Genomic DNA, 26,062 nt, shown 5'->3' on the forward strand with positions numbered 1-26,062 from the left:
ACCCAGGCGACCTTAAAAATACTTCTAAGTAATGCTTACACCCAATGTGAGACTCAAATTTACAACCTCCAGATCAAGAGTTGCATGCTCTGCCTACTGAGCCAGCCAGGTGCCCTCGGGTAAATCATTTTTATTTATAGTGTTCATGGAGAGAATCACCACCTGCCTGGGTTTTTGCTTTCATGTTCTAAATTTCAATCTTATATGTCAATCAAGTGGGTTCAGAAGCAAATAAATAAAAATTTAAAAAATGAAGAAAGTTTGATCCTCCTTAGAAATGAAAAACTGTTATAAAATCACTTTGGGGGGGGCGGAGCAAGCCTTGGTGGCTCAGTCGGTTAAGCGTCTGACTTCAGCTTAGGTCATGATTTCACGGTTAACGAGTCTGAGCCCCGTGTTGGGCTCTGGGCTGACAGCTCAGAGCCTGAAGCCTGCTTCAGATTCTGTGTCTCCCTTTCTCTCTGTCCCTACCCCGCTCCCTCTCTCAAAAATAAATCAGCACTAAAAAATAATGATAGTAAGTAAAATCATTATTGGGCAACCAGTAGAGTAATAATTGATTCACGCAAGAATCATCAATGGATGCTAAAATTAGTGGGTAAAAGCTGGAGGATTAGCAGGATATTTACACAGTCTCCAAGTATTTCTCCACAAGATACCTATTAATTTTTCAAAGAGAAAACAATAACCTTGCAATGGCCAAACCTGGCAGACACAAAGCTAACCAATGGTCAAGGTTAACATCACCACTAACAGGAGAAATTGGTGCCATATGCCTCCTGATAGGGTGGATGCACTGAGAATCAACAGAGCATTAGTTCTGGAGTATTCTGGCCCCCAATTCACAAACTGAATCTAATCATAAGAAAAGCATTGGATGTATCCAAACTGAGGGACATTTTACATAATAACCAACTCTTCAAAAATGTCAAGACTATGAAAGACAGGGTAAGACACATTTTTCCAGATTGAAGAGGCATAGAGAGACACGCAAGAGACTGCAACATGTGATTTGGGATTATCTTTTGTAGTAAAGGACTCGATCTGGGTAACCGGTAAAAACTAAGTCTATTGGTTAGGTAATAGCATTACATGAGGGCTGATTTTCTGATTTGGATAATGTTACTGTGGTTATGGTGTCACATAAGCCCTTATTTTTAGGAAACATGCTTAAGGTATTTCTTGGTGAAGGGCCAATGTGTCTGTAACCTACTCTCAAATGTTTCAGGAGAAAAACACTGGGTAACAGAGTGATAAAGTGAATGCAGTAAAATGGTAACTTTCTTTTTTTTCAATGTTAATATTTGAGGAATGCGGGTAAAGATTGTATGGGAACTGCTTGTACTATTCTTCTTTTTCTATTTTAATATTTATTTATTTATTTATTTATTTATTTATTTATTTATTTATTTATTTATTTTTAAAGTAGACTGCATACGTAGACTGCATACCCAACATGGAGCTTAAATTCAAGACCCTGAGTTCAAGAGTCACAGGCTCTGCTGACTAAGCCCCTCCTTATTCTTTTTTAATTTTTAAAGGTTTATTTATTTTTTGAGGAAGAGAGAGACAGAGTGTGAGCGGGGAAGGGACAGAGAGAGAGGGAGAGGCAGAATCCGAAACAGGCTAAACAGAGCTGTTAGCACAGAGCCCGACGAGGGGCTCGAACTCATGAACCGCGAGATCGTGACCTGAGCCGAAGTCGGATGCCCAACGGGCTGAGCTACCCAGGCGGCCCCCTTCCTTGTGGTCTTCTTGCAATTTGTTGCTAAGACTGCAGTCTCCTCTCCATCCCTGCCCCACCCCCCAAAGTTACAGAACATTAAAATATCTTCTGCCTCTGGACCGAAAGGCTATATTATTGCTCATCATTTGTGGCACTGAGGGAATCTGGTAAACCTATGAAAAAATGGTCACCAGGGTTTTGAATAATTAGAGTTTCTTTCCTTTATGTCTGTTCTCTTTGCAAGGCCCAACCTTGGGCATGGGTCTCAGCAAATTTGATTTATGTGCCATATGATTTTATACATTCCATGTTAGAATGTACATTTGGCTACATCTATCTTTCAAAGACAATAGTGGCTTAAATGTGATGCAAGGTTAGCTTCTTCCTCCAGTAACAGAACTCGGCAGTCAGTCCAGGGCTGGTACGGAGGCCTTCTAATCAAGAGACCGGAGACCCCGCCCCGGTCTTACCGCTCTGTGGCTCGGTGAGCAGCCTCACGATCTAAGCTGGCTACTGAACCTCCAGACAACACTCATATTCTAGTCGGTAGGAACTAGGAAGGAGCAAAGAACTTGGGTGCTTCACGTTACCCTTTAAGGACGTTTGTTAGGCACTCCACATGGCAGTTCTGGTGTCACCTCTTTGTTCAGGGCAACTTCTGGCTGCAAGAGAGGCTGTGAATTGCAGTCTGGGCAGCCATGTTCCATCCAAAAGTGGAGGAGAAGAAAAATGGCTATTGGGGTGTGTGACAAGCCTGCATTCCAAAGCCAGAAGGAAGTAATCACCAAGGACAATTTAACAACTCTGACTCCGGGGACAGTATCGGGACTGGTGGCATACAAGACACTAGGTTTGGGTGGGGGTGGCCTGGGCCCCGTACGTGGAGACAGGAGATGTTTGGAAAGAGGAGAAGAAAACAGGAACAAGTCCAAAGATGCCCCGGAAAGTAGGATGAAGGACAGTAAGACGTCTGGTTAAGAGGTGTGGTATGAGTAAGACTGCGGCCGCTAAGGGAGGAAGGGGAGGGAGGGAAAACAGGAAGAGGTAAGAGGCAGGCAAGAAAGCAGGAGATGCGCCAAGCAAGGGAGAGAGGTCGGGAATGGCAGGGGAGAAAGTTCAGCTGTTCCCGTCGGCCTGAGGCTGGCTCCTTGGTCTCCGGGGCTATGGCTTTTGACCCGTCTGGAAGGAGAGTTCCAGGAAGCACAGCTTTGTCCGGTGCACTGAACCACTATCTACTTCCAATGGTCATTTGGTTGGAGACTCTTCACTTCACACAAGCCTTTATTCAAGTAAATCAGGCGAGCGGACGTGATACAAGGGCCAGCAAAAAATAATTAGGCCGCGCTGAAAAGAAATCCGGCTGTGTGCAAGTGGGGATTTGAATAACGGCTGATAAATCAACCCTTGGCCCTGCTGCTGTCTTCTGGGACACCGGGGTTCACTGTTATGGGAGGGCCTCTGGTTGTGGCTCTGAGGAGGACCGCTGAGTTCCATGAAAGCTGGTCACAAGGCTCGTGGGTCTGCAAGGTTTTTTTGGTTGTTGTTTATACTTTCAGGCTCCTTAATAAAACGGACTTACATCCGATATACATTTGGCTCCTTTCTTGTCCGGAGAATCACAAGGGATATTTACCTTTCCGCCAAACCTATGGAGCAAAAAGAGGTGTTTAGGTAAAATTAGGTACTAGAAGCTTTCTGAGGGAATGGGTGTTTTCACAAAGCACTTCATTTATAGTAAATGTTTATATTATAGCATCCTAGAGCTGAAAGGGACCCTTTTCGCTGGGCATAAATATTTCCACAAAGGGCTGCAGAGATTGGAGTTTACTTTGTTTATAGAAATTTGCTCTACCCCACTCATGAGAATTTCACGATTGTAGACGCTTGCCTGTGCCAGTAATTTCAAAATCTAGAACTGGTGAATTTTTGCAAGTTTTGCAAAATATTTTGCAAGCCTGGATGCGAATTCCTTTGAAGAGTTTAGGTCATGGTCAAGGGCCTGTAGCTACTCCCAGGAAATCACTCTCCCAGTCCCCAAATGGTTCTTTAGAAAGACAAAGGGAAACCAAGATACTAACCAAAGCAGTGACAACACAGTGGGAAAGTTCTGGTGTCTCTGAGTCTAGACCCAAGCACTGTGATCAAATAAACTGCTTGGCCTATTAAAAACACACTGAAGGCAACACATTTTTGTTTCGCAACATATGAGAGGGCCGGTTGCCAAGTACTTGGTTATGAATGTGGAATCTAAAAAAACAAAACAAAACAAAACAAAAAACCCCTGCACTTTGTCACTCTCTTCATACCGGATTAACCCTGTAGCATCAGAAATGGCAGAAGAAATTGACTCAAGGCACTTGAACAGGGAGAGTTTCTTTGCAGGACTTTATGTAAAAATGGGAAATCAGCTTCTGGGAGAGGGGGGGTCTTTGGTATATAACTGGCCTGTAGATAGAAACTGTGAGGAACCTTGACCCTTTCTACGGAAGAGTTACCTGCTGGAGAGAAAGATTAAAATCAAGCTAAATAGAACAGAAAAAGCCTAAGGGTTGTTTTTTCCCTGAAAGGTGAAGTTTGACTTGTAATTAAAACACTGTTCTCCCACCCCCTCAAGCTGGTTCTTAGCCAAAACCCTCACGACTATTTTTTGTTTTTTCTTTTTAGTAAACTCCACACTACACGTGGGGCTCGAAGTCACCACCCTGAGATCAAGTCACATGCTCCACTGACTGAGCCAGCCAGGCACCCCTCCAACAACCCCAATCCGATGGGCAGTAAGGCCCAGGTCTCATGGCCGCTCAAGACCTAAACACTTTTCCTGGTACATCCTAACGTTTCTAAAGTTTATTTATTTTGAGAGGAGAGAGAGAAAGAGAGAGAGAGCGCGATGGGGCAGGGCAGAAAGAGAGAGAGACAGAGACAGAATCCCAAGCAGGCTCCGCCCTATCAGAGCAGAGCCTGACTAGGGGCTAGATCTCAGGAACCATGAGATCATTATCTGAGCCTATATCAAGAGTCGGACGCTTAACTGACTGAGCCACCCAAGCACCCCAATCCCGATACTTGTAAAGATGAGGTTTGCCATGTAAGGCTTCATCCCTGAATTGTGTATTTCTTGCTGTGCTTGTTGAAGGAAAGCATCCACTCTGAACCTTCCACTGCTAGAATATGGGATTTGGACTTGTGGCCCTCAGTTCCAATGGCAATAGGACCCAGGATGACAGTTTCCTCTGACTTCACCCTGTTTGGGTGCCCTTTGCCTGTGGAAGAAATCTTGGTTCCATGGCAAATGCCAAAAATAGGCTGGTAGGGTGTTTCTGGTTTGTTCACTGGTTTGCTCATTTGATGTTCGTTATTAACTGGAACACAAGAGATGAAAGGCAGGAAGAAAATAAATGGGTATTTTCCAATTCTCGACTTTGAAACTGAAACGTTTGAAAGTAGGAGGAAGTAACCTCGTTAGGCACTTAACTCTCGCCAAGCTCTGGTTTCAGATGCCTAGGATCCTCACGACAACCAACGGGAAAGGCTATTTTATCGTTCCCATTTTACAGATGGGGAAACTACAGGAGGGAGAGAGGCAAAGGACTTACCCAGGGTCGTTTGATCGGAAGAAACAGCATCGCTGGAGCCTTGCTCTGGAGCCTCTGCCTCTATTCGCGGATGATGGGACTCCAGGCATAATATGGTTTCTTTTTTCTCAGACCTGTCCCTAGAGGTACAGATTCTGCCTTCAAGTTGTCTTCTTCCTCTTCGACAGTTCTGTGGCCTTTTTATTTCCTTCCTGCTCTGCTGATTCAGGACCCCAGGAAGCCTGGCTTCCTCTGGCGATCAGTTTGAGGACCGCCTGTAGACAAGCAGACTCAGCAAAGCACGCTCCCCACAGGAGAGCCTGCGAAAGGTCAGAGAACTGAGGCAAAGGCAAACCACAGAGGTGCCTGTGCATGCTCACAAACACAGACGCACTGAAAATATCTAACTGGCAGAGAGAAGGAAAGGTGGTGGGTACAAGACTGAAAAGCAAAAACAGCATGGCTCAAGCTGGAGGACGTTATGCCGAGTGACATAAGCCAGACACAGAAAGAGAAACACTGCATGATCTCGCTTCTATGTGGAATCTAAAAAAGTCAAACTCCTCTGGGGAGCCTGGGTGCCTCGGTAGGTTGAGCGTCTGATTCTCGGTTTCGGCTCAGGTCGTGATCTCACGGTTCATGAGTTCGAGCCCCACACGGGGCTCCTGGATCTTGACGGTGAGAAGCCTACTTGCAATTCTCTCTGTCCCAATCTCCGGGCCCCTCTCCTGCTTGTGCTCTCTCTTTCTCTTAAAAAAACAAAACAAAACAAAAAAAACTACCCAGGGGCGCCTGGGTAGTTGAATCGTCCGACTTCGGCTCAGACCATGGTCTCACAGTTTGTGAATTTGAGTCCTTCAGCAGGCTCTCTGCTGTGAGCACAGAGCCGGCTTCAGATCCTCTGTTCTTTCTTTCCACCCAGTGCGCGCGCGCGCGCACACACACACACACTCTGAAAAATAAACATTAAAAAAATTGCTTTAAATAAAAATAAAAAAGTCAAATTCCTTGAACCAGAGTAGAATGGTAATTGCCAGAAACTGTGGGATCAGGGAAATGAGGTGATGTTTGTCAAAGGCTACAAATTTTCATGTTTCCTAAGATGGCAAGGCTCTGGGGATCTGATGAATGGTGTGGTGGCTATAGTTAATAATACTATATTGTATACTTGAAATGTGCGAGCAGAGTAGTTCTTAAGAAAAGTAAACTATGTAAGCAGATGGATGCGTTAATTAACTTGATTATGATAATCATTTCACCAGGTATACACGTATTAAATCATCACATTGTACACCTTAAAAAATCACCTAGCGCAACCTTAAAAAAAAAAGAAGCAACTTGATAGGTTTAGGGATGCCAGACACTTTATTTTTCATTGTTAAATTTTTTTATTATTTTTTTACTATTTTAAGATTTTATGTTTAAGTAATCTCTACACCCAATGTGGGGCTCAAACTCCCGAACCTGAAATTAAGAGTTGCATGCTCTTCTGACTGAACGAGAAGGGTTGCCAGAAACTTTAAAAGTCTATTTCTTTTTAGAAAGATATGTTCTGCCTTTATGTCAAAAGAAAAGTACATAGTCTTTTGCTTGTTTGTTAAAGATGTCCACTGAGTTTTGCATTATTTTTATTTTTTTTTAATATTAAAAAAATATTTACGGGCACCTGGGTGGCTCAGTTGGTTAAGCATATGACCGGCTCAGGTCATGATCTTGCGGTCCACTGAGTTCAAGCCTCGCGTCGAGCTTTGTGCTGACAGCTCAGAGCCTGGAGTCTGCTTCGGATTCTGTGTCTCCCTCTCTCTCTGACTTGCCACCGTTCACGCTCTCTCTCTCTCTCTCTCTCTCTCTCAAAAATAAACAAACATTAAAAAATATATTAAGAGATATTTATTCATTTATTTTGAGAGAGAACGAGTGAGGGGGGAGCACAGAGACAGGGAGAACTGTTAAATATAAGTTTAACCATCTTTAAAAAAGATATTATTTTTTTTAACATTTATTTATTTTTGAGACAGAGAGAGACCGAGCATGAACGGGGGAGGGGCAGAGAGAGAGGGAGACACAGAATCGGAAGCAGGCTCCAGGCTCTGAGCCGTCAGCCCAGAGCCCGATGCGGGGCTGGAACTCAAGGACCACGAGATCGTGACCTGAGCTGAAGTCGGACGCTTAACCGACTGAGCCACCCAGGCGCCCCAAAAAAGATATTATTTTTAAGTAATCTCTACACCCAATGTGGGACTCAAACTTACAACCTCAAGATCAAGAGTCACATGGGGGTGCCTGGGTGGCTCAGTTGGTTAAGCGTCCAACTCTTGGTTTAGACTCAGGTCATGATCTCATGGTTTGTGGGTTCAAGCCCCGCATCCGGCTCTGTGCCAATGGCATGGAGCCTGCTTGGGATTCTGTCTTCCTCTCTCTGTCCCTCCCCTGCTTGCTCTCTACCTCTCTCTCTTTCTCTCAAAAATAAATAAATGCACATTAAAAAAAAAAAAAGTCGCATGCTCCACTGACTGAGTGAGCTAGGTATCCTTAAGATGAACCATTTTATTTTGTTTTATTTTATTTTATTTATTTGTTATTAAATTTTTTTTAACATTTATTTATTTTTGAAAGACAGAGAGAGACAGAGCCCAAGTTGGGGAGGGGCAGAGAGAGAGGGAGACACAGAATCCGAAGCGGGCTCCAGGCTCTGAGCTGTCAGCACGGAGCCTGACGTGGGGCTCGAACTCATGGAGTGTGAGATCATGACCTGAGCCAAAGTTGGACGCTGAACTGCCTGAGCCACCCAGGCGCCCCTAAGAGGAACCATTTTAAAGTGTACAATTCAGTGGCATTTAGTACATGGCTTATTACACTTACCACCCGTAGTTCCAAAACATGTTCACTCCAAAAGCAAACGCCGAATCCGTTAAACAACTGCTCTTCGTTCTTTCCTGCCCCCAGCCCTTGGCAACTGCAGAAACTTTTAAAATGCCTAGTGAGTTGGCAGAAAGTACCGTCTTCCTCTACCCCCACAGACAGCTGGGAAGAGTGGGTGACAGGACCATAACACTGGAGTAAGGGACTGCTTCTCCTGTCCTGCCTTCACTGAGGCTGAAAGGGAGAACACCCATGGCCAGTGCTGGTTTTGTTGCACCGATGTTGCTCCTTTCTCCAGGCCAGACTGAAGTTCCGTGCCCACTCACACGCACGGTCTCTTGCTGCAGTCTGGGCCTCTTGGAACTCCAGAATTTCAACACCATCCAAACGCTCCGGCCGGGCATGAATAGATAAGCGTTAGGACCCCCAGTAGAGTATCACTGAAGCTTAAATAAATGAAAAGACCATGGTAAAAAAAAAAAAAAAAAAAAAGTGCCAATATACCAAATACATATATATAAAACCAAATATTGGTTTTATATACATATTTATATACATATATATAAAACCAAACATTCAGCCCAATATTTTATAACTGTTTTATTTATAAATGTTTATTTATTTTGAACTTTTTAAAAAGTGTGTATTTATTTTTGAAGGAGAGAGAGAGACAGAGTGTGAGGGGCAGGGGGGTGGGAGGGTCAGAGAGAGAGGGAGACACAGAATCTAAAGCTGGTTCCTGGCTCTGAACTGTCAGCATAGAGCCCTAGGCCGGGCTCGAACTCATGAGCCATAAGATCATGACCTGAGCTGAAGTCGGACGCTTAACTGACTGGGTCACCCAGGTGGCCCAAATGTTTATTTATTTTGAGGGGGGGAGGGACAGTGAGAGAGGGAGAGAGAGAAACCCATGCAGGCTCTCCAAGGGCTCGATCTCCGTGTTCTCGAGATCATTCCCTAAGCCAAGATCAAGAGTCCTGCACTTAACCACCTGAGCCACCCAGGCGCCCCCAAGTTTTTGTTTTAAACTTTTTCATTGTGAAATAGGACACCCTTCCGGAAACACATAGGAGACGGTGATGTTCAGCTCATTGTTTTATGGAAAGAGCCACATCACAAAACATTCGGTCAAGCAACTTAGACCTCTCACTCCCGCCTTCTACCTCCTTTTGAAGACAATCATCTCCTTGGTAAACAGAGGTATTCGTCAACACTAGGGTTTTGTTTGCATTTTGAACTTTGTATAAATGGACTTACACAGTATAGACTGTATTGTAATTGCTGTGTTTGGCTCAGCACAGTTTGTGAGATTCATTCGTGTTGTTCAATGAAACAGTAGTTCATTCTTTCTCATTGCTATGTGGTATGCCATTACGTGAGTATGGCAGTTTACTTATTTTTTTTATGAGAACAGTTTTATGTAGTGAAGTTTATTGTCTTCTGTTTGGTTAGTGTGTGTTTTTTTTTTGTTGTTGTTGTTCTGTTTAAGAAGTTCTTCTTGGGGCGCCTGGGTGGCTCAGTTGGTTAAGTGTCCGACTTCGGCTCGGGTCATGATCTTGTGGTTCATGGGTTCGTGCCCCGCGCCGGGCTCTGTGCTGACAGCTTGGAGACTGGAGCCTGCTTCCGATTCTGTGTCTCCCTTTCTCTCTGACCCTCCCCCCATTCATGCTCTGTCTCTGTCTCAAAAATTAAACGTTTAAAAAAATTAAAAAAAAAAAGTTCTTCTTATTCTCAGGTTGTGGAGATCGTTTTTGGTATTATCTTCTACTTCTGAATTGTCCAATATAGTAGCTACTTGTGGCTGTTTAAGTGAGATTAATTAAAATGAAATAGGGGCGCCTGGGTGGCGCAGTCGGTTAAGCGTCCAACTTCAGCCAGGCACGATCTCGCGGTCCGTGAGTTCGAGCCCCGCGTCAGGCTCTGGGCTGATGGCTCAGAGCCTGGAGCCTGTTTCCGATTCTGTGTCTCCCTCTCTCTCTGCCCCTCCCCCGTTCATGCTCTGTCTCTCTCTGTCCCAAAAATAAACGTTGAAAAAAAAAATTAAAAAAAAATAAAATGAAATAAAATGAAGAAAAAAATTCAGTCCCTGGGTCTGTAACAGCCTGCCCTATTGTCAGCCTTGGCATTACCTAGGAGAATCACCATTATTGAACTTCTTGGTGGAGCTGGTACCCTTCGAACCAGCACATTCCTTATGGCCTGATAAACAGTATGTCTTTTGAGCCTTTCTGTGAAACCTAACAAATATCCGGTGGGTCCTGCTGTTCAGTGTTTCTACTACCCTAAACCTTTTTTTTTTTTTTTTTTTAATTTTTTTTTTCAACGTTTATTTATTTTTGGGACAGAGAGAGACAGAGCCTGAACGGGGGAGGGGCAGAGAGAGAGGGAGACACAGAATCGGAAACAGGCTCCAGGCTCCGAGCCATCAGCCCAGAGCCTGACGCGGGGCTCGAACTCACGTACGGCGAGATCGTGACCTGGCTGAAGTCGGACGCTTAACCGACTGCGCCACCCAGGCGCCCCTACCCTAAACCTTTTAATTCACTTCTCCACCTTCTACCATGGCAATTCTGGATCCTTAACAGAACTACTAAATCCCGTATCTCAACAGAGCACTCCCAAGTCAACAGAGTTACCCAGTTTAATCTTCTGGCCCCTTTGATGAAGCATGCTTAGAATCCAGTCCCTGGCTGCAGCCAGTGCCTACTGGAGACGTCTTGAAACCCTCTTCCGGGGTATAATCCCTTGGCACGTCCTTGGCTGGCATATGCCGTGACTTACGCTATAGGCACGGTGGTGGGGGAGGGGGAATTCTCAGAGGGGCCTATACTCTTCTCAGGGAGAGGCTCCCACTTGGGAGGTTAGGGGGTGATGGACCACTTCTGCAGGATCAGAAGGTTCATAGGACACGAGGGAGTAATCTTCAGAGCTATTGTCCATAGGTCTTTATCCCATCTAGGGTCCTGACATAACAGACCTGACTTTGTTGGGTGTTTAATCTTCTTTGGCGTGGTCCTTAGCTTTCTCTGCCTTGCCACTGCAGGAGTTGAGCACTTCATTAGATGCAACCAAGGGGTCTGTTTTTGACATCTGGTTTTCCATTGCTTATTACCTCCCGCTGTTCATCATCTTCTTGTAGAACACGCGTGGTAATTATCGATCAGCACCGAAATCTTTGATCTCTCCAGTAACCATTTCCTCCAAAAGTCTCAAGTGCCTGATATGCTCTTCAGTTGGTGTTTTCACTTGCACCCGGACACACATTCTCATGCACCAACAGTAAGGCTCTGAGCAACTGAACCAGCACCTTACGTCAAGGGCTGTTTTGAGACCCACCAACTTATCGCCAGTGAAGGGGACCTCCTTGCCAGCCTATTCCAAACGCATCTTGTCACCCGCTCCCTGGAACTGCCGGTGTCAGCTGTGGTGGGTTATGCTCTCCAGAGGCAGAGACACAGTGTGGGGTGCAAGATGTTTATAGGCAGCGGTATTGGGGGCAGCGAGATCACACAAAGGAAAGAGTGAAAACGGCGACGCTGGCCCAACAAAGCTTCGGTCAGTGATGTGGCAGGAAGTTGCCTTCAGTCTCCAGGGCTTTGGAGTGTCCTGCATGAGGTCGAAAAGGCACTTTCATGTTCCTGTCTCATTCGGTCACTGCACGCGTGCTGCTCTGGGCCCCATGTGCCCTCAACCAAGGCAGCGCTGCAGCTGAGACAGATCCTGAAGGAGCTGGTAGCTGGAGGTTGGGCACAAAGTTCCTTCCTTCCTTCCTTCCTGTGTTTAGTTCTACATCGAGGTCTGCCATGTTTCATTAGATTTATTCCTGTGTACTCAGTATGTTGACATTGTAGCATCTTTTTAAGCTTTTTAGAATTTACGTGATCATTGCTTTATTTTTTAATTTTTATTTATTATTTTTAAAAATTTATTTTTTAATGTTTATTTCTGAGAGAGAGAGAGACTGCGAGCAGGAAAGGGAAGGAGACAGGAGACACAGAAGCTGAAGCAGGCTCCAGGATCTGAGCATTGGGTCAGCATAGGGCCCAATGCAGGGCTCAAATCCACAAACCATGAGATCATGACCTGAGCCAAAGTCGGAGGCTTAGCTGATTGAGCTACCTGGGTGTCCCTATTTAAAAAAAAAAAAAAAAAAAGTTTATTTATTTTGAGAGACAGGATGTATACGTGAGCATGTGTGAGTAGGGGAGAGGGGCAGAGAAAGAGGGAGAGAGAATCCCCAGCAATCTCCACACTATCAGTGTGGAGCCTGACTTGGGACTCAGCCCCATGAGCCATGAGATCATGATTTGAGCCGAAATCCAGAGCCCCTAGAAATACATTTTATTACTGATATTAGCAGCCTCACTGAACTCACTTGTTAATCCAAATTATGTATTTTTGGATTTTTCTACACACATAATCAGGTTATCTTGTAAACAATGAGAGTTCTTTCTTTTCAGACTTACATCTTTTACTTTTTTATTTTATTTTTTTTCTACTTACTGCACTGGCTTGGTCCTTCATAACGATGCTGGACAGAAATGGTCAAAGGGGCACCTGGCTGGCTCAGTTGGTGGAGCATGTGACTCTTGATCTTGGGGTTGTGAGTTTGAGCCCCACGTTGGGCAAAGAGCTTACTTAAAAAGAAACAGAAGTGGTCAAAGCAGGCATCCTCGTTGCCAATTTAAAGGGAGAATTTTTAATATTTGACTATTTGGTGTAATGCTTGTAGGTTTTTGTATACCTACACTTGGTTTGTCAAAGGTTTTGTACAACCTTAAATGAAGTTAAGAAAACTCCTTTCTTGGGGCGCCCGGGTGGCTCAGTTGGTTAAGTGCTAGACTTCAGCTCAGGTCATGATCTCACCAGTTCATGGGTTCGAGCCCTGCGTCGGGCTCTGTGCTGACAGCTCATAGCCTGGAGCCTGTTTCAGATTCTGTGTCTCCTTCTCTCTCTGCCCCTCCCCACGCTTTCTCTCTCTCTCTCTCTCTCTCTCAAAAATAAACATTAAAAAAATTAAAAAAAAAAGAAAACTCTTTTCCATTCCTACTTGGCTAGCACATATATTTAAAAAAAATCATAAATGGTGTTGAATGTATTCAACACTTTTTTTTTTTTACAACTCTTAAGATGATCATATGATTCTTCCCTTTTAGTCCATTAAGATAGTGAATTACACAGATCAATTTCTCAAATGTGAAGGCAAGCTAACATCCCTACAATAAATCCATGCTGGCGGGCTCTGCACGGATATTGCAGAGCCTGCTTGGAATCCTCTCTCCCTCTGTCTCTCTGCCCCTCACCCACTTGTGCTCTTTCTCTTTCCCAAAATAAAAAAATAAACTTAAAAAAAAAAAAAAAAGTCCAGACTGGCAATGATGTATTATGTTTATATATTGCTGGATTCATTTTGCTGATTGTTTGTTTAGGAGTTTGGTGTCTACATTTATAAGTGAGGTCAGTCTATTTTCCTTTTTCTGTAATGTCTTTTTTAGGTTTTGGTATCAATATTATGTTGGCCTCAGAATGAGTTAGGGATTATTTCCTTTTCCTATTCTCGGAAGTTTATCTAAGGTTGGTGCTATTTCTTCATTAAATAGAACACCCTGACAAAACTATCTAGGCCTGGAGTTTTCTTTGAAGATTTTATTTAATTATTATTTTGAAAAGATTTTATTTTTAAGTGATCTCTACACCCAATGTGGGGCTTGAACTCACAAACCCAATGTCAAGACTCATGTGCTCCATTGACTGAGCCAGTCAGGCGTTCCCGAAGATTTTAAATTATAGACTTAATTTTAAACAGTAGATACAGGACTATTTAGGTTTTATGTTTCTTATTTTTATGTACCTTTATATTTCTTATTGGTAAACTGTATTTTCAAGGAACTTGTCTTTTTTAATCAAATTTTTAGACTTATTGTCATAAAGCTCAGTATGATCTCATTTGTAACGACTGAAAATCTGTAGAAATGTTTCCTTTCAAATTTTTTGGCATTATTTGTGCTTTTTAAAATTAGTCTCACCAGGGGCTTAATAATGTTATTAGTCTCATCTAAGAAAGAACTTTTTTTTTTCAATATTTTTTTTAACGTTTATTCATTTTTGAGAGACAGAACATGAGCGGGGAAAGGGCAGAGAGAGAGGGAGACACAGAATCCAAAGCAGGCTCCAGGCTCCGAGCCGTCAGCACAGAGCCCGACGCGGGGCTCGAACCCACAAACTGCGAGATCATGACCTGAGCCGAAGTCGGAAGCTCAACCGACAGAGCCACCCAGGCACCCCCAAGAAAGAACTTTTGACTATGTTTCCATTTATTCGCACTTTCATTGTGCTTAATTAGCTGCTCTCTTTCTAATTTCTCATGAATACTTGGCTTATTTTTGTCTTATTTTCTATTAAGAAACATAACTTTCAATGTTAGTATGGCTTTAGTTGCACCTTAATTTGAGAATGTAGTATTCGAAAATTTTTTCAGTTTAAAATATTTTCTAACTCCTATTGTGATTAAAAAAAATTTAAGATTTATTTATTTTTGAGAGAGAGACAGAGTGAGAGGCAGAGCGAGAGTGGGGGAGGGGCGGAGAGAGAGGGAGACACAGAATCTGAAGCAGGCTCCAGGCCTGCGGGGGTGGGAACCCAGGAAGTCAGACACTTAACTTACTGAGCCACTCAGGCGCCCCCTATTGTGATTTCAAAAGAAAAAAAACATCCATGCATTATTCAGGAGTATACACAGTTTTCAAATATGTAGGTATTTTTTTACTTACCTTTTTTCTTCTCGTTTTCTAGCTTAATTGCATCATTGTCTGAGAATGTACTCTGTATAATTCAGAGCATTTGAAATTTGTTGAGACTTGCTATATTGCCTGGCCTTTTCATAAACATTCCATGTTCACGTGAAAAGAATCTGTGATCTGCAGTTGTGAGCCCAGTATTCTCTCTCTCTATATCTATTAGGTAAAGCTTTGCTTATCCAGTTATCCAAATACACTTCTTACTAGTTTTACATCTGTGTGTTCTAACAGTTGCTGATACACATATCGTCTGCTAGAACTGTAGATTTGTCTTTATCGTCTTGCAATTCTGCCCATGGTTTTGCTTTGCAGATTTTGAGGATATGTGTGTTAGGCTTGGACAAATTTAGAGTTGTTATATCTTCTTGGTGAATTAAGCATATTTTCATTATGATGTGTCCCTCATAAAAATTTCTAGTAATGCCTTTTGCAGTAAACCCGCTTTGTTTTGGTTAGTTTTTGCATAGTTTGTGTCTTTTTAAATTTGTTTTTGTTTGAAAAATCATGGGGGTGTCTGGATGGCTCAGGCGGTTAAGCGTCTGACTCTTCATTTCAGCCCAGGTCATGATCTTATGGTTGGGGAGACTGAGCCCTTCGTGGGGCACTGGCTGACAAGGGAGAGTCTCTTTTTCTGCTCTTCTCCCACTTGTGCACTCCCTCTCAAAATATATAAACATTAAAAAAAAATAGTGGTAAAATACACCTAACACACAGTTTACCATCTTAACCATTAAAAATTGGGGTGCCTGGGTGGCGCAGTCGGTTAAGCGTCCGACTTCAGCCAGGTCACGATCTCGCGGTCCGTGAGTTCGAGCCCCGCGTCGGGCTCTGGGCTGATGGCTCAGAGCCTGGAGCCTGTTTCCGATTCTGTGTCTCCCTCTCTCTCTGCCCCTGCCCCGTTCATGCTCTGTCTCTCTCTGTCCCAAAAATGAATAAACGTTGAAAAAAAAAAAAAATTAAAAAAAAAAATTTGAAAAAAAAAATGTTTGCTGTTTTATTTATTTTTGAGAGAGAGAGAGAGAGCGCGAGCAGGAATGGGGGCAGGGCAGAGAGAGAGGGAGACAGAATCTGAAGCCAGCTCCAGGCTGAGCTGTCAGCACAGAGCCCTGACACGGGGCTTGAACTCATGAACCGCGAGATCATGACCTGAGCCAAATTCAGATGCTCAACTGACTAAACCACCCAGGCGCCCCTAAAACATTTTTTTTTTTATGGTAGTAAGAAACACATAAACTTTACCATTTTAATCATTTTCAAAGCGTACAGTTAAGGAGTGTTAAGTATGTTCACAATGTTTTGTGATTTCTCTCTATAACTCTTTCTTGCCAAACTGAAAACTGTACCCATTTAACAACAACCCCCCAATCTGCCCTCCCACCAGGCCCTGGCAATTACCCTCTACTTTGTATGATTTTGATTAACTTAGGTATCTCATAGAAGTAGAATCATATGTAATTTGTGTTTTTGGTCCTGCCTTATCTCAAGTAACACAATGTGCTCAAGGTCCATCCACGTTGTAGCAGGTGTCAGCATTCGCTTCCTTTTCAAGACTGGATAATATTCCATAGTATGTGCAGATCACATTTTTTTAATCCATTCATCTGTTGATGGACACTCGGGTTGCTTCTACCTTTTTGCTATTGTGAAGAACGCTCATACGAACAAGGGTCTACAACTAAATAACATGTTTGAGTCCTTGCTTTTGGGTATATACTCAGTAGTGGAGTTGCAAGGTCATATGCTCATTCTTTTTAATCTCTTGAGGAACTACCATAGCTTTTTTTTTTAATGTCTACTTATTTTTGAGAGAGCACAAGCAGGGGAGGGGCAGAGAGAGGGTGACAGAGGATCCAAAGTGGGCTCTGCACTGACAGCAGCAAGCCCAATGTTAAGGCTCGAACTCCCCAACTGCAAGATCATGACTTGAGCCGAAGTCGGATGCTCAACCGACTGAGCCACCCGGGGGCCCCAACATGCAGCATTGTATTAGTTTCAGGTATACAATATAGGGACTCTACAATTTTATACATTACTCAGTGCTCATCACGATAAGTATACTCATTAATTCCCATCACCTATTTCCCCCACCCCCCCCCACCTACCTCCTCTCTGGTAAACCGTGTGTTCTCTATAGTTAAGAGTCTGTTTCTTGGTTTGTCTCTTTTTCTTTGCTTGTTTTGTTTCTTAAATTCCACATGAGTGAAATCACACATATCTTTCTGTAACTGACTTACTTTGCTTAGCATTATTCTCTCTAGCTCTATCCAGGTCATTGCAAATGGCAAGATTTCATTTTCTTTATGGCTGTATAATATGCCACTGCATATATATATATATATATATATATATATATATATATATATATATACACACACCACCTTTTTTTCTATCCATTCATCTATCAATGGACCCTTGGGTTGCTTCCATAATTTGGCTATTATAAATAATGCTGCAATAAACATTTGAATAAACTTGGTATTTTTTTGGTAAATGGCCAGTAGTGCCATTACTGGATTGTAAGGCAGTTCTATTTTTAATTTTTTGAGGAAACTCTATGCTATTTTCCACTGCAGCACCACCAACAGTGCACAAGGGTTCCTTTTTCTCCACATCCTCCCCAACACATTTCTTTTTTTTTTTTTTTATTTTAGCCATTCTGACTGGTGTGAGATGTTACCTCATTGTAGTTTGGATTTGTGTTTCCCTGATGATGAGTGATTTTGAGCTTTTCACATGTTTGTTGGCTATATGTAGGTCTTCTTTGAAGAAGCGTGTGTTTAAATCTTCTGCCCATTTTTTTTTTTTTTTTTTTTTGCTGTTGCTATTAAGAACGAAGAGAGCACATGAGTGGGGTAGGGGCAGAAGGAGAGAGGAAGGGAGAAGAGAAAAGAGAGAATCTTCAGCAAGCTTCATGTTCAGTGTGGAGCCTGATGTGGGGCTTGATCCCATGGTCCTAGGATCATGACCTGAGGTGATATCAAGAGTCAGATGCCCAATTAACTGAGCTACCCAGATGGCCCTCTTTTGCCCATTTTTAAATTGGATTATTTGCGTTTTTTTGGTGTTGTGTTGTATCAGTTCTTTATGTGTTTTAGATACTAACCCTTTATTGGATGTGTCATTTGCAAATATTTTCTCCCATTCAGTAGGTTGTTTTTTTTTAGTTCTGTTGTTTCCTTCACTGTGCAGGTTTTTATTTTGATGTAGTCCCAATAGTTTATTTTTGTTTTTATTTCCCTTACCTCGGGAGAGAGATCTAGAAAAATGTTGCCATGGCTGATGTCAGAGGCATTCATGCCTGTACTCTCTCATAGGATTTTGTATGGCTTCAGACTAGGCAGTAAATTCTTGTTAGATGAAGTGAGAAGAAAAAGACAAAATCCAGGAAAGAAAAAGGAGTGAGAAAGGGAGAAGGGGAGAATGAAGAAGGATTTGGGCAGTATAGAGACGGAGGAGGTGGAAATGTGGGAGGAAGAAAAGAAGAAAAAGGTGAAAACAGGGAAGAATAAAATTCTATGGAATTCTCTTTAGTTTTTATCAAAGCCTTGTAACCAACGATGCTCTAGCAACCCACAGTTTCTGCTTTTCTATAAAAACTAAACTGCTTCCCATTTTCATTTCATTTTTTCCCATTTATTTATTTATTTATTTTGAGAGCGAGAAAGAGTGTGAGAGAGCGAGCAGTGAGGAAGGGGCAGAGAGAGAGAGAGAGAGACAGAATCCCAAGCAGGCTCCATGCTGTCAATGGAGAGCCTGATGTGGGGCCTGATTCCATGAACTGTGAAATCACGACCTGAGCCGAGATCGAGTCAGAAGCTCAAGCAACTGAGCTACCCAGCACTCCCCACCCCTCCTCCCCCCGCCATTGTCCTTTCTTTGTCAACCATTTACTGATTTTCATGACTGGTTGTGGAGAAGGGTATTTATTCAGTCCCTTACTCAACAAGTAGTTATTAAGTACTGTAAGATAAACCCTGTTGTGGGCAGTGAGGATAGACACAGTAAATGAAGAAAAGCATAAGCAAATCCTTGCCTTCATTGAACTCGCATACTAGCGGGCTGTAGGAATCATGGTGTAGTCATTAGGTGCTGGATGCTACAGCAAATGGACAAGTTCTCTCAATGGATCAACCGTAATAAAGGTCTATTGTCTGCTCAGCTTAGAGTCTGATGCATGTATTTTTGATAAGGCAGATTTCCATAGTCATACTTTTGCTCTAAGTCCATCTGTAAGAACTAGTCACAAGGCCCCAGCCAGCTGCAAGGGCATAGCTGGGAAATGTGGTTCTCAGCAGCAAACAGACATCTTTGGTGATCAGCAAGTTGACTCCTCACATGGAGAGAGACAGACAAGAAACTGAATAACTAAGCAAATTACTTTTTATGTTAGAAGGTGATAAATGCCTTGGAAGAAAAGCATGGAAAGAAATACAGAGCACGTGGGGTCCCTGGGTGGCTCAGTCGGTTACATACCCGACTTCAGCTCAGGTCACGATCTCAGGGTTCCCGAGTTAGAGTCCCTCGTTGGGTTTGCTGCTGTCAGCACAGAGCCTGCTTCGGATCCTCCCTCCCCCTCTCTCTGCCGTACCCCCACTCATGCTCTCTCTCTCTCTCTCAAAAATGAATAAAATTAAAAAAAAATACAGCATGTGTTTGAGGAATATTGAAATTCACAGAATAGTGAGTAGACTCACTTGGGTGAACAAAGGCTTGAAGCAGGGGAGGGAGCGAATCATGTGGACATATTACTGGAGGAGGGAACACTCAAAAAGGAGGCCATCATGGCTGAGGCAGAGCAAGGCTGACAGAGGTGGGCGATGGGGTCAAAGAGAAGAGGCTGATGGTGCGGGGCTCTGGTTTCTTTTCCGAATGGCAAGAGAGGAAGGAAATCAGAGGGTCACATGCAGAGGACAGAAAGGATTTGATATGCATTTTATTAGCCAGACCAGCTGTCGCAGCTACCCTCAGAATGCCCTGGAAGGCATCAAAGGGGAGAAGATGTCCGTGGACTGGACCAAAGTGGCAATGATGGTTGTGATGAGAAACGGCAGGATTCGGACTCGGGGTACGTTTTGAAGGCAAAGCAGGATTTGCGGATGGCCTGAAAGTGGAGTTTGGCAGGAAGTTAGGAGAGACTGTGGCCTGATCAATTTCAAGGATGGAGTTGCCAAGAAGGGAGCTGGGGAAGACCGTGGTGGAGCGTATTTGTGGGCGGAGATCAAGAATTTGGTTCTGGATGTAAGGGTTAAATTGTAGTGTAGGGCTAATCTGTAGCCTTAAGAAATAACAGCTTTGTTTTAACACCTTAGATTAAGAGATAACAGCCTTGTCCTATCAATCAAGGGAACAAAAGTTTAAGGGAAATCAACTGGTTTAGTGTTTGATTGGACTGGGGGGCAAGGAAATGTCTGAACTCTTTCCACCCCCATCTGGGAACTATTTCTTTGTTCTGTCCCCAGGTGATGAGAAGACGATGTGGTCAGCTATAAAAACTCTGTACTCCTGTACCCCGGCTGTTTGAGACCGCACTCTGGTCAAGAGTGCCAGTCCCAATCGGCTGGCTTTGCCTCTCATTGCACTAAATTTTGTTGTGACTGTCACTGGTGCCCGTAGCATTCTGTTTCAGGAGTCGTGTGGACAACACTGGACACAAGGAGTTTGGGATGTTTATGAGAGATCGAAGTGGGAAGGCCAAGAGTCTGAAGGTCAGGAGAAAGCCCTGGACTCGAGCTGTAGGTTGGAAGCCCTACTTTAGGCTAAAGATGGTATTTAAAGCCTTAAGGGGCGCCTGGGTGGCGCAGTCGGTTAAGCGTCCGACTTCAGCCAGGTCACGATCTCGCGGTCTGTGAGTTCGAGCCCCGCGTCAGGCTCTGGGCTGATGGCTCGGAGCCTGGAGCCTGTTTCCGATGCTGTGTCTCCCTCTCTCTCTGCCCCTCCCCCGTTCATGCTCTGTCTCTCTCTGTTCCAAAAAAAAAAAAAAAAAAAAAAGCCTTAAGACGGAGATTGGCGGGGGGGGGGGGGGGGGGGGTGGTCAGGGGAGTGCAGCAAACAAGAGAGACCCAAGGACAGAGGCTTGGGATTGAAAAGAAAGTGTAGCCAGTGAGGGGGATGGGGAGGAAGGACTGGAGCAGTGTTTTTATCAGATCAGAATCACAATGAAGTGCCACTAATGTTGGCCAGGGGGTCTGTTTCCCCCCCAACTTCATTCCTATTTGTGCATCTCTAGTTGTGGGTGGTCAGTGTGGCCTGAAGAGATGGGATGGCGGGCCTTCAGCCCTTCCTTCCATACTTCAGCACTATTTCACCACCACCACCCTACTCTGATAAACGTGTGGTTCAGGGGTCCCTGGCTGGCTCAGTCAGTAGAGCAAGCGACTCTTGATCTCCGGGTTGTGAGTTCGAGCCCCACGCTGGGGGTAGAGATTACTTTAAAAAGAAACCAAAAATCAATGTATGGCCATTCATTCGACAAATATTTTGCTAAGCGTCTATTTATGTGCCAGGCCCAGGTCTGGGCCCTGAGTGAACAAACCAGACGAAGCATGTGTCGTTGTGGAGCTTACACTCTAATGGGGTTTGGGGCAGATAACCGACAAGCACCATCATTTCTAATGCAGGGTAAGAGAATAGAGAGTGACGTGCTTTGGTTAAGAGGATCAGGAAAGTCCTCTTGGAGGAGGTGACATTTGAGAGCTGAGTGTTGAAAAGATCATGGTCATCAGATCTGGGGCAACCGGGTTCTAAGTGGAAGGAAGCTTGAGGTGCTGCAGGGGGAGACAAGGCCAGTGTGCGGGATCACAGTGAAGGAGGGAGGGAGGCAAGATCTACCTCACACAAGAGCCTACGGGCCACAGTTGGGCATTTGGATTTTATGTCAACTGTTAAGGGGCTGCCTTTGATGGGGTGAAGCAGAAGAGTCAGGTATTTCCATTAACATTTCAGGCATGCCACAGGATTGGTCGGGTGGAGAATGGCCCACATGCCACAGGGGGCCGAGTGGAGGCCGGGAGAAGAGTTGCCATCTAAGTCAGGCAACAGGTGGTGTCTTGGACAGGGATAAAGCAGGATGCACCCTGGAGTGGAAGAATGGGTCAGGCAGTCACAGAATAAATTGTGTGCCTCTCTGGGTCAAGGCCTATGCAAGGCAAAGAAAGGTACCCACCAAGGAAACGTGGGAAAGGCACAGTCCTTGCTGGCGTTTTATTCAGCGTTTAATTTTAGGAAACTCAGACCACACACGTGAAGTGCTGCTATGTAAACACAAAGCACCCATTAAGTAAGTACACAGGGGCATCTAAGCAAGTGTAGGAGAAATGGAAAAGGAGCAAGTGGGGGTACTGGGACAAGGGTGATGAGGGAGCGTGGGGCAAGCTGAGGGCACAGTACAGGCTAACAGCAATACCTCCCCCACCCCCGGTGGGGGGGGGGGGGGGCATGTAAGATATTCCTTGGACACTCCCAGCTACCCCAAAACAGGAAAGGACAAAAAACAAATGAGTCTGCATAGTTTACAAGAAAAAGACAATCTTATCACTGGCCTAAAGTCCAGGAACTCCCTACAGTCTTAATGTTAATGCTTTGCTAGAGGGAAAAACAACCTTAGCTTGACAATAGCTAGGCCTTAAGTAAGTCTTTAGCATGTGAAAGTCTCTTTGGAAACTCCCTGTGGACTTTATCTCCCCCGACTCCATAAAATGGTCACCCCCCCCCTCGCCAACTTGCAGTGCAGCTGTTCCTGCCCATGGATCCTGTCCCCCAGCTTTAATAAAATCACGTTTTGCACCAAAGACGTCTTCAAGAATTCTTTCTTGGCTCTGGACCCCACGAGCCCCCCATCAGCCCAAAAACCTTGGGGGCCTCCTTTAGATGGGAGGGGAAGGCCATTATTCAGATGGCAGCAACAGAGGGCCCTCTGGGCCACGCCCCCTTGTCCACAGGCCCCATGTGGATGCCTGAGCCCAACAGCTAAGAACCTGGCTCCAGGCTTCAGTTTCCCAAGCTCAGAGAAGTGGGTGACTCAGGGGAGGTCCCTCCCCAGCACGCCTTGTTCTTTGCCTGGAGTGACTCATTACCTTGTTCCCTCCCTCACGGCTGACCCCGGGCCAATCCCTTAATGAGTCTACACCTCATTCTACTCATTTGGCCGGGACAATTGCCTGGTGGATTTTTTTTTTTTTTTTTGCTCCCTGGGGCAGGGCTCGTGTCCGCAACCATCTAGGTTCCTCGAGAGAGAGAGGGCTGTGGGTCTGGAACAGAGCAAAACCTTAGGGTAGACCCAGGCCCTAGGCACTCCCCGTGCCCCGAAGAGGGCTTTAATGCCCTTGCATTCTTCTCATTTCAGAGCCCTTGAACAGCATTTGGTAGGGAACACAGTTTCACAAGCACTGATGTCCTAGAGGATTCTCCCTTGGACACTTCTTTGTAAACGCTTGCTTGGTGGGGGATGGGGCGGGGGGGGGGGGGGAAGCAACCAGAGTCGCCGTAAAGGGAAAGAGCTGGGGGACCGACAACGAGGCTTCAGGGGGTATGGGACCACTGCGCTTGAGTGAGGACGCGTGGTGTGGTCGCCGCGCTCAATCGAAAGCCGGCGGCGGGTATCCGGCAGAGCTCTGCGCCCTACAAAGAGTCCGCAGGCGGGAGCAGAGGCCCCTCCCGGCGTGCGTGGGCTGCAGGGTTGCTCGCCCCGCGTCTCGTAGCCCCCTCCTTAAAGCGAACCCGGGCAACTCCGGACGTCCCCCCACAACCCCCCGGCGGGAGTGGCGCCCGCGGTCCTCCCCTAGCTCTGCCTCCGGGGCTCGCCGCCCCGCTGGGACCCGGCAGGTGGACCCGGGTGGGCGCACCCTCCTCCCAGCCCTGGACTCTCTCCGCTCGCGGACTCTCCCGGAGCCCTGGCGCGCCTCCCCGTCCGGGCCAGAGCCCGCAGCCTGCGCCCCCGAGTTACCTGCCCCAGGAAGTCACAGTCCACTCTCAGCCGGGACTGCAAATGGGTGGATACGGCAGTGCCCAAAGCCACATTCCTAGGGGAGGGGTCCCCACCTAGAGGGTCACGGATCACGTTACCGGCCGAGGGGAGGAGACAGCTGAAGGGAGAGCAGACGGGTAAAAGTTGCATTCAGCTTCTTACTTCCCCCCAACCCCCAAACACGCTTTGACGCCGGGGATAGTGTCCGCCCAGGTCCTGGAGCCCGAGGGCCTCGGAGCGCTTTGCTAGGACAGAAGCACCTTTCCACCCGCGGATGCCGGAGTCAGAGCGCCTACGGGGCTGCGGGGCTCCAGGGCCCTGCAGGCGACCCCCGGATGCCCCGGGGCAGGGAGCCGGCCACGAGCCCGCCGCCGGGCACCGAGGATCTAGAGCAGTAACAGACGCATAAATGCGCATAAATAAATCAATGAGCAGCTCTCTGCTGCCAGCAGCAGGGAAACCTCGGGCTGATTAAATGCAGACGTGGGGTGTCTGCCAGGGCAGGAGGGCGGCGGGGCAAAGGGAACAGGCGTGGAGACGAGGGGTGGGGGGAAGGGAGCCCAGAGGCAGGAGCAAAGAGGAAAACCCAAAGCCACATTTTTAAAATGGGGGTGAATTTTAAATGCAAACAGCCCGGAGGAGGGGAGGGGGCCGGTCTGCAGGCGCCCGGGCCGGCCCGCCTGCCGGGGCAACTTTCCGGGCGGGAGGTGCGGCCGGAGGGGCGGCGCCGGCGGCGGGAGGCGGGAGTCGGGGGCCGAGGGGGGGAGTCACTTTAAAGGCTCTTTCTTACCCATAATGCTTTGTGGGGACGTTGACAAGTGGATCCAAGATGGCGTAGAAAGTAATGACAGGTAAGTCCTGACTTCCCCCTTCTCTGCTGCTGGGACCGCTCCGCGAGCTGCCGGAGCCCTCTGGGGAGGAGACCTGACTCCCCTCCGGTCCCCGAGGCCCCGGGAGGGGCGTCCCTCGGACGGGCTGGGGACTCAGGCGGCCGCGGCGGGGCCTGGGAAGCGGGGCTCTTCGAGGCGAGGCCCGGACGCTGGGGCTGTTTACAGCTTCTTCCCCTCCTCGGTCCCCTTCCCCTCCGCTGGGGGCCGCGGCGCCCGGGGCCCAGGCGGTGGAGGGGGCTTTGCAGACCTGGGCCGCGAGCCTGTGGGAGGTTTCTCCAGCCGCGGGCACTCGGGTGGGGGGGGGGGGGTCGAGCCGCCTTGCACGCTGCCCTCCTCCGGGTCGCGGCTGGGGGTGGGGAGCGTGCGGGCCTCCCACGCCCCGCTCGATCGCCCCCTCTGGGCTCGGACTTGCAGCGGTGGGGCGGGGGCCGAGGGTGGGCGTCGGCAAAAGTGGGTCAGGGGTGCGCCCCCTTCCTCCCCCGCCCGGGGCTGTTGCCCGAGCTTCACTTTTCTCCCCCCCCCTTTCTCCGCCCCCTCCTCGGAAATTCTCATTGGCCCACAAGCGCATCAACAAAAATAAAAACTATCAAAAAAAAAAAGACTATCTTTTCCTGGAGATTCTTTTAAGACTCCCCTTTCCTCGGGGTAAGGGACTGCAGTTTTATTTAGGGAACTTTGATTCCTCTCTCCTCAAATTATTTGAGCTTTCTGCACCCTACCCTTAGCTGAGGATCCTTCAGACAGGGCTGGAAGCCAAGGGTCTTAGGATTCTTGGATTGGGATCCTCCGGTTTTGTTTGAAACTCAAAATTGTTATTCCTTCTCCTTCACAACTTAGACTTTTCGGGCAAATCGTTAATATGTATAATTCCAGAGACAGTGGATGCCGGGTGTGGGTGGGAGGTGGGGTGGGGAGGGAGGAGTTGTTCTGGCTAGTTTGTTCTTAATTTTGCCCTGTCTTAAACTTACATTAATGAGGTTTCTTGTCCTTTATTTCTTTTTTTTTCCTTCTTTGAAAGTAAAATCAGTCAGTGTTGAAAGAGATGACTTTTTTTTTTTTTTTTTTTTTTACATTTTGGATCTTAAGAGAATTTTATAGTCTATTCTGCCATCACACAGAAAGGAGAAGTGCTTTTATTTTAAACTAAATCATTTACAAAACTGCTTACTGTACCATTTTGGTAACTTTTTCCATTTAAATTTTAGAAGCCCTTTTACTTGGGGCTGATAAAGTTATTTGCTACTGGTGATGCC

At 46.0% G+C, this 26,062-nt stretch overlaps 2 protein-coding genes across 6 annotated transcripts in view; one reads left to right on the plus strand and one right to left on the minus strand.

The window, feature by feature from the left end:
• Positions 1-2,989: 2,989 nt before the first annotated feature.
• On the minus strand, positions 2,990-25,377 carry LOC147574484 (uncharacterized). The gene is made up of 3 exons (XM_086685485.1): positions 24,710-25,377; positions 23,899-24,037; positions 2,990-3,372 (listed from the first exon to the last, which is right to left on the minus strand). Exons 1-3 carry the CDS (start codon positions 25,375-25,377, stop codon positions 3,343-3,345), a joined length of 837 nt encoding a protein of 278 aa, XP_086541611.1. The 3' UTR covers positions 2,990-3,342.
• The window catches only part of HELZ (helicase with zinc finger), a 162,774-nt gene continuing 161,410 nt past the window's right edge, over positions 24,699-26,062 (plus strand). For 2 of the 5 annotated variants that reach the window (XM_086687797.1, XM_086687802.1), the window contains exon 1: positions 24,699-24,770. The gene's annotated coding sequence lies outside the window, so the exon portion shown is untranslated. The remainder of the gene's footprint in view (positions 24,771-26,062) is intronic. The other 3 variants (XM_086687801.1, XM_086687799.1, XM_086687798.1) reach the window with 3 other exon arrangements.

This window comes from Puma concolor, chromosome E1, assembly GCF_028749965.1.
Source record: "Puma concolor isolate L17-30 chromosome E1, mPumCon1.1.hap2, whole genome shotgun sequence".
Classification (NCBI taxonomy): domain Eukaryota; kingdom Metazoa; phylum Chordata; class Mammalia; order Carnivora; family Felidae; genus Puma; species Puma concolor.

Excerpts from the sequence above, each read along its gene's own strand:
- LOC147574484 (XM_086685485.1), bottom strand. The coding sequence starts at position 25,377 with ATGCGCTTGTGGGCCAATGAGAATTTCCGAGGAGGGGGCGGAGAAAGG. Across the intron at positions 24,038-24,709 it reads GTCCCCACAAAGCATTATGG|CTGTCTCCTCCCCTCGGCCG; the intron begins GTAAGAAAGAGC and ends CTCTCCCTTCAG. Across the intron at positions 3,373-23,898 it reads ACTGTGACTTCCTGGGGCAG|GTTTGGCGGAAAGGTAAATA; the intron begins GTAACTCGGGGG and ends TTTGCTCCATAG.